The 7,527-nt window shown below is 58.0% G+C and overlaps 1 protein-coding gene and 1 long non-coding RNA gene across 6 annotated transcripts in view; one reads left to right on the plus strand and one right to left on the minus strand.

Annotated features, from left to right (window-relative positions):
• The window catches only part of FBXW4 (F-box and WD repeat domain containing 4), a 79,240-nt gene that overhangs the window by 1,250 nt on the left and 70,463 nt on the right, over positions 1-7,527 (minus strand). For all 5 annotated transcript variants that reach the window (XM_077748408.1, XM_077748407.1, XM_077748411.1 and 2 more), the window contains one exon: positions 53-193. In XM_077748408.1, the coding sequence (XP_077604534.1) occupies positions 53-193 (141 nt within the window). The remainder of the gene's footprint in view (positions 1-52; positions 194-7,527) is intronic.
• Positions 387-2,167, plus strand: LOC144218491 (uncharacterized). The gene is made up of 2 exons (XR_013331173.1): positions 387-1,025; positions 1,577-2,167. It is a non-coding gene; the product is annotated as an uncharacterized LOC144218491 (long non-coding RNA).

Raw genomic sequence — 7,527 nt, forward strand, 5'->3', positions numbered from 1 at the left:
TTCCTGTACCTTCTCCCGGGGGGCTAGGAGGGGGGCCAGCTGGGACACTCACCGCACGCTGGCTCGGAGGTCCCAGTAGCGAACATAGGTGTCATAGCCACAGGACAGGAGTGTGGAAGGGGATTCATACATGACATCCAACACCCCAGCTCCTGGGGGGAAGTCACTGCCCAGGTGCATCATGAGCTGCCCCCTGGGGAGAGAGCAGAGGGGAAGAGGATGAGCAGCCATCCCACCCTGGCCCCCACGCCTCAGTCCCTGAGGAGATGCGGCTCTCCTTCGGGAGCTAAAATCAGGCTCCCTTCGTAAAGGGCCCAGGGAGGAAATGCCCAGGATGCCCACTGNACACACACACACACACACTTGGTTACTTTATACTTCTTGATCCTGCAGGTCATGCAGTTCTGAGCTGCCTGAGTCCAATGCCTTAATTCCTGCCTGTAATCTGGGGCTCAAACCTCATTGGGGATAAAGACCACACAAAGGGAGAAGGGGAGTCCCAGGAGATGTTAAAACAAGTAAACACCTTTGTGTCTGGGGAGAGAAATCGCTGAGAAAGCAGCTTAGCGGGCTGGTCCCTGGTGTTCCTGGCCCGGCTGGCCCCCAGCCCGGGGCTAGCACGCCTGTGTGATCACAGCCCCCAGCCTGCTGGGCTCCAGCCTGCTCCCCCACCCTCGCCCCTCCCGGTGGCCGAGAGCAGATTACTGAGAAGAACAATTTCTTTGTGACTGTGTAATTCCCTCCGTGACCGCGGCAGTGGGCAGACCCCTCGCCCTGATGCCAGACCCCTAGCAACCATGTAGGGGGGCCTTCTGGCCCTAGCAACTACCCCTCAACATCAAGTGCACCCGCTAATCCCTGTGGCTAGGGAACGAGTAGAAGGAGGGAGTTTCTGCCGAATGACGGGAATGAAGAAGAAGGGCACCCTCCAGGCCTGATCCCTCAGTTCCCCCCAAGAGATGCTAGGCTCCCTGGCATGCATGACAGGAGAAACAAGGCCATGAACACTTCCCAGGGACACCCAGGTAAGAGGCCCTGGTGGGGGGAGGGAGGACCTTGTGGTCTCACAAGCAGTGCTCACAAGCAAGACGCTGTCAGCCACGTGTGTGAAAGCAGACTTCAGCTCCAGTCCTTTCGGCTCACGTGGACTCTGATCCTCAACCTCCCTTCTCAGTTGAGCAACCATTTTCCCCAGAGGCTGGACAAATAAAGGAGGGGGCTGGGGGTTCCTTTCTGGCCGGTCTGCCTTTCCCCTTGAGCCTTGGGCAGTAAGCCGACCACCAGCAAAGGGCACCTTTGCAGTCAGTGAGGGGCCAGGCCCTAAGTCGGCACTCTGGCCCCCAGCCTCCTCGGGGAGGTGTTCCTCTTACCGTCAGAGTAGAAGATCAGCCTCTGTGGTGGGGGCCCTGCGGGATCACCCACTGCCCAAAAATCACAGTCTCCTACAGATCATGGACCTTGGCTCCTGGGAAGGGCCTGCCTTCCCAGATGGGCCACCAGCCAAGGATTCACCCACCCTGGGCAGGCCAGAGCCTCGAGAAGGCTCAGCCCACCCCCCACCCCCACTCTCTTGCAGGTACTTCTGGACATTTGTACACGCCGGATGGGGGCTGTTTTGCTCCACAATTCTCCCTCCTTCCAGATTTGGGGGCCCTGCCCCTTCCATTAGTGAGGCCTTCAGGAATGACTGAGGAGCTCTCCCCTTTAATCTGTAGAAGTAATTTCATGTTTGTTTGAAACAGAAGATGAAAGGCAGTGGGGGCTGGGGGTGTGAAGCCCAGCATGGCTCTACCTGCCTACCCCTGGTCCCAGGGTCTTGAAGGAAAGAAAGGTGGGCACCCCTGGGCTGGGCAGGGTCAGTGCTATCAGGACCAGCAACATCAAGGCGATACCCACTTCGGATTGCTACCCTGGGCCCCTGCCCCGGCATCCAAGCCACCACTGGAAAGTGTCATGCCCGTGTCTGCGATAAACACAGAACCCTGCTTGCTCGGGGAGACGCGAGGCCCAGCAGGAGCGCCGGAGGCCAGGAAGAGTCCGGAAAGCCCTAGTCCGCCAGTCCAGCCTGGCCGGGGTCAGGAGAGTTGCTGCAGCACTGTTCTCTGGTTCTCTGAAACGGCCACACACACTTTAAATGGACCAATAAAAAGATACAATTTCTTTTGCCTCTGGGCCTGAGACCCTCAAGACTCTGTTGTGCCGTGCCCGTGAGGTTAAGTTCAGAGCATAAACTGACACCCCAGGCTCTGGGAAATGGCCCGTCTCTTCAAATAGCGGCCCAGCAGTGCCATAGGAGCCCTGCTGGGGCTTTGATTCAGGAAAACAAACAGAAATGGCACCGAGGGCCCTTCGTGGCCCCTCGACCCCAAGACCAATTTAACTAGGAAACTCTAGCTCAACAGTGCTGGTGAAGGGAGCAAGATCAGCCCGACAATAGCCCCAAACTTTGGGGGAAAGGGGGACAAAACAAGCTGTCTATCTCCTCAGCCCCTCCTCTTGGGCTCCTTTTCTTACTGCAAGTGTGTTCTTGTAAAAACGATTAGATTGCAATTTGTATAACATAGTGACCCCCAAATTCAGACGTTTCACCCCTTTTCTCTGGAAAGAATGTCAAGAATGCTTCTCGGCCTCTCACTGTGGGGGGTGGGAGGGGGACACAGAGCCCTGGCTATCGCACAACTTGTGTGGGAACAGGACTGCCCCTCAGAGCCCTGGGCCACGACAGGAGCGAGGGCCAGCTCTGTCACTCCAGAGGGCCAGACAAAAAGTCCATTCCCTTCCAACTCCTGCGCACAAAGCCTGGGCCTCCAGGAGCCTCCAAGGGCTGGGGTGGGGGGTGGGGTGGGGCGGGGGGGCCTCCCCACCCCAGCCTCCCCGGAGCCTGACTCCAGCGATTCTCTCTCCACCCAGGGAGAGAGAAAGACAGATGGGGCCACCCCTGTGAGCCTAAAAAGGAGGGCAGGCCCGGGGCGGGCAGCTGGAAGGAGGCATGGCCCCGAGGCCAGGCTATGTGCAGCACAGGCCTGGGAGCCCCCCCTCCCCCCCCGCCAAGTGCCTGGGCAGGAAGAACAAGCAGAGGGTGGCCCCCTCCCAGGGACCCTTGGAGGGGGTGATTGGGTGAGGGAACCGGGGCTCCCAGGCCCAGCACACCATGCTGCACAGCAGTTCTAGCTAGAGGAAAGAGGGAGCGAGGGAGGAGCTCCCTGACAGAAGGAGATTTAAGAAGACCCTGGCCCCTCCATCGCCATCTTTGTAAGGACAGCTCACTGGAGGCAGGTGCTAACCCTGAAGATCCCGATATGCCAGCTGGGAGAGCCTCTGCCACCCCTGGTCTGGGCCCTGCTGAGCCAGAGTCCTCTCATCCTGACCTCCACTTGCCTCCCTCCCTGCCTGTGCTGAAGGGCCCTGAGACAGGAGAAGCCACATCCCTGTCCCACCACCCCCAGCCTACATCTAAGAACGCATGTGGCCCCTGCACCATTTTACAGCCACCGTCAGCACACCGGGTGCCTAGGGATGTTCCCTGGAGATCCTAGGGGTTCTCGTTCCCACATCTGGCCTATGTGTGGGGGCCCAAAATGCAACAGCAGTGTTCGGGGGAGGGAAAGGTGACAGTTCACCTTCCGACATCTCTGTTCCTGCGGGGGCAGAGGGCCTGAACGTATAACCTGGGCCAAACGTGGCCACTCAGAATGGGAGGTTCTTCCTCCTTCCCCCTCACCCCTCTCTCCCTTTTTTTGAGTAACAACCATTCAATGAGCTCCTTGTGTATACAAGGCATTGTGCTAAGCAGGAACTACAGGGACATGTCAGATCCCAGTCTGAAGGAACGATCCCTGTCCTCAAGGAATTTTGCACCCAGTAAGGAAGTCTGTCACTTATCCAGCTACCAGTACAAGGGGTGACTGGGTCATTTCCAGAGGAGAAATCGAAGTTTTATAAGAGGACAGATAAGAGAACGTTTCAGCCTGTGGCATGAGTGACCCCTCAGTGAGTGATAGGAGCAGGGTGGCAGCCCAGGTGAAGGGCCAGGTCAGAGCCAGAGCACCTGGCCTGTGTTTTCACCCTGCAGGCACGCCGGGTTGCCCAAGATCTGGCTTCCAGACCACGGTGGCCTTTGGGTGCACCCTGCTCCCTGGCCTGAGCTCCGGGAAGAGGGGTGGGGGGGAATCAAGGAGGCACATAGGTCCCAAGGGTAACCAGAGCGGAGGAGACCGGGAGAAGCCCACGGACACTTCACCTGCCTCAGCCCCATCAGGTGAGAGGGAAGCACGCGGCCGTGCGCATGCATGTGTGTGCGCGTGCACAGCCCCCAGCGCCCGCCCGTGCACACGTGTTCAGACACAATGGCTCAAAGGCCAGGCGGCTGGGCAGCCTACTTTGTACTGCTAACAAGGGGACCGTAATTACAGGAAGGGGCAGCCGGGCAGATAAAAGGATACAAAATTTCAACATCTGTTGCCATAAAGGGATAAGGAGAAGTGAAACGCAAAGTATCAGTTTGGTGTCAGCAGGCAGAGAGCCAATTTCAAAGAGTTCAGGGGGACAGAGGGGACAAGAAAGAAAAAGGAAAGGGGGGAGAAAGAAAAGAAAGAAATTACAGGGTTCCTTAAAGAGGTAAAGAAAAAAGAAAATGAAAAAATCTGTCAGTAATACTTTCAAAGGAGAAGGCAGGTACTTTAAAGAGGGCAGTTCCCGTAATCACCCTGACCGAGGGCCGTCCCCCCCGGCCCCCCGGGAGTAGAGGTGGAGGCAGGGGCAGAGACAAAGCCACACCTGGGCCGGATGGGCACAACTGGTGCCCTCAGAGTGGCCCAGTCTGTGCTCAGGACACCAGGTCCTTCTGCAGACGGCTAGAGAAGGCTGCGGCCAGGCCCCCTCCCCAGTATAAATGCCACTAGATGCTCTGATGTGCATCTCTGGGCTCATCCTGGGGTCCCGAGAGAAGTTCCTGGCACGTGGTGACTGACAAGGTGGCCCAATGAGTGCTCGAAGGGTTCCTAACTCCAGCCACAGGAGCTAGGATCAGGGAGGGCTTTGTGGCAGAGGTGCTATCTACACGGAAGAGTAAGCAGGACAGAGAGAGAGTAATCCGGGCACTGGGACAGCCAGAGCAAAGGCTCAGGGGAAAATCGAGGGCACCCGTCAGAGTGTGGGAGAGGCCCATCTGCCCCACCTCTGGTGAGAGAGAGGCCACTCAGGGGCTTGAGGATAGAAATGGAGGAGTGATGGGGAACCAAGGACGACTCTGGCCAGCAGGAGAGATGAGGGGATGTGCGCAGGGACATACACACAGCCACACACGTACAGGGTAGCACGGCGCCTAGCTGAGGACTCGAACCCTCAGTGCCCTAGGAGTAGACAGGTCACCAGAGCCCACCCCTGTCCCCTTCCCTTCCCAGTGGTCCCGAGCCTGGCTTAGGGCTATGGCTGGACCCACTATGATACATCCAGGTCTGGGATCATGGGCCTCTCCAGCCTGGTGCCCACCTGCACACCAATGCTAAATCCAGTTCAAATGCCCTGGGCAAAATGTGTAGCCCATAGCAAGGTCACTCCCGGGAGGAGGAGTGCATAGGATGGCAGGGCAGGCAGGCCTCCCAGGCCTTTCAGCAGCTGTGAGGCATGCCCCGCCCAGCCACCTGCCCAGGGACCTAGCTGAGGTTCCTGCTCAAATGCACGCACAGAGCACCAGGCTCAGAAACAGGACGGCTGTGGCCTAGTTTCTCAGGCCTTGATGGGATCATAGGGCCAGTGAGGGAGACTTCAGGGATTGGCTCTGTCGAGAAGGAGCCCCTGGGGCCCGCACCTGGGCCCGAAGACCATCTACCCTTGGAAGCAGGAACACTCTGGCACCTCCAGGTTGAGTCAAGGACTCTGTCTTTCTCTCTGCCTCGTTAGGTTAGAAATTCCCTGTCCTTGGGCCCAGCCCATGGTCCCAACTCCAGGAGAAAGAAAGGTAGAAAAGGAAGAAAGGAAAAGAGGGACGGCCAAGCTCCTTGCCATCTAGGTAATGGCTGTATGCCATGGCTGCCCTTGAACCCGTGTGCCCCAGCCAGCACCTCCCCCTCCCTAACTCGTAGGGAGAACAGAGTCCAGAGGGGTCTTGATGGAAGGAACGGCGGAGGGAGCCGTGGTAACTTTGAAGGGTCCCCAGGCACTGAGGGAAGTAGCCTGAGCTCCCAGAGAACAGGTACCTGAGAGGCAACAGGAGGCAGACGTGCCGAGCAGGGCACCTCCACCACCCAGCTGTGTCCCAGCCCCGCCATCATCCTGAGGGCGGCCCCAGAGGGGGGATGCTCGCAGCACTCCTTCCCCCGCCCAAGTCACAGCATACACATAAAAGAGAAAATCCTGGCGCTCCTCAGGTTTCAGTGGTGACAGGTTAAAAGCAAAGCATGCCCCCAGCCCCGCACAGCGCCCCGCCACCTAGTTCTGCGGGCGGTGCTGCCCCACCTTCCAGATTGGCCTGTCAGTCAGGCTTTGGCATTATTGAAAGATCAAACTCGGTCCTGCCTGTTCATTACCTTAATCCTATTTTCTACATGGCTTTATTATCTGCTTGGGCTTCTCTGGGAAAGACGGCTACAGACAGTCACCCTGTGCATCCACTTCCTCCCACCAAAAGCAGATGCCTCCACCGGGGCATCTTTCCTTCGAGCCCTGCACCAGCCAGTCCTCCAGGCTCCCCTGGGAGCAGGAGGGCTATGGAAACGAGGCCTGGCTCCTCTCAGTGGTGAGGAGAGGCGGCTGAGGGCCAGAGAGAAGGCAAAGCCACACGATGCCCAGGGCAGCTCTGCTACGGGCCGTCCGGAAAGTGCAGGGGTGGTATCTTGTCTGGCTCCGCTCAGAACCCCGGCTGTAGCTGTGCTGTGCCCGTTACCCCTGGGCTTTCTCCTGGGCTCTGTAAAGACCCAGCGTTTGGGGTTAGTGACGACTAGGGATTCCGTAAGAGAGTGCCCTCCCAGGAGTTGGTTGGTGGCTTCTAACTACGTCCCCACCATGAATCTGTGCCCAGGAATAGCCCCACCGAGGAAACCAGGCAGAAGAGGCCTCAGAGGTTACTCAGCCTCTGAGACAAAGCTGGGCTATGATGGTCCATCTCCCCCACCCCCCGGCTCGTTCACCATCCGGGGTACAGGCCAGCGAGGTTGCCGGGCACAAGGTCCGGCTACAGGACTAAAACCATCTTGGAGCAGAAACACCTGTCTTGTGACCTGCGGCCTTACTGTCATGGGCCTTCTCTAGACCAGGCGGTCAGCAGGGCCACTCCACCTCTAGTGGCCACAAGGCCACAGGTATCCAGAGGGTTCAAAAGCAGAGCATCTACAAACTCTAAGGTACTACTGTGGGAGGGGCTGCAGGGAAGGAAGAAGAAAGGGAAGGAGGCAGGCGCTGTATGGGAACCTGTACAAAATAATCATTTTCATACTAGCTCTGTTAAGTAAAGATAATTAAATCTCATTTACAAATGTGGAAACTGAGGCCCAGAGCACTTCCCCCCCCCCCCCCCCCCCCCCCCCCCAC

The sequence above is a fragment of the Crocuta crocuta genome, unplaced genomic scaffold (assembly GCF_008692635.1).
Source record: "Crocuta crocuta isolate KB4526 unplaced genomic scaffold, BGI_CrCroc_1.0 scaffold619, whole genome shotgun sequence".
Classification (NCBI taxonomy): domain Eukaryota; kingdom Metazoa; phylum Chordata; class Mammalia; order Carnivora; family Hyaenidae; genus Crocuta; species Crocuta crocuta.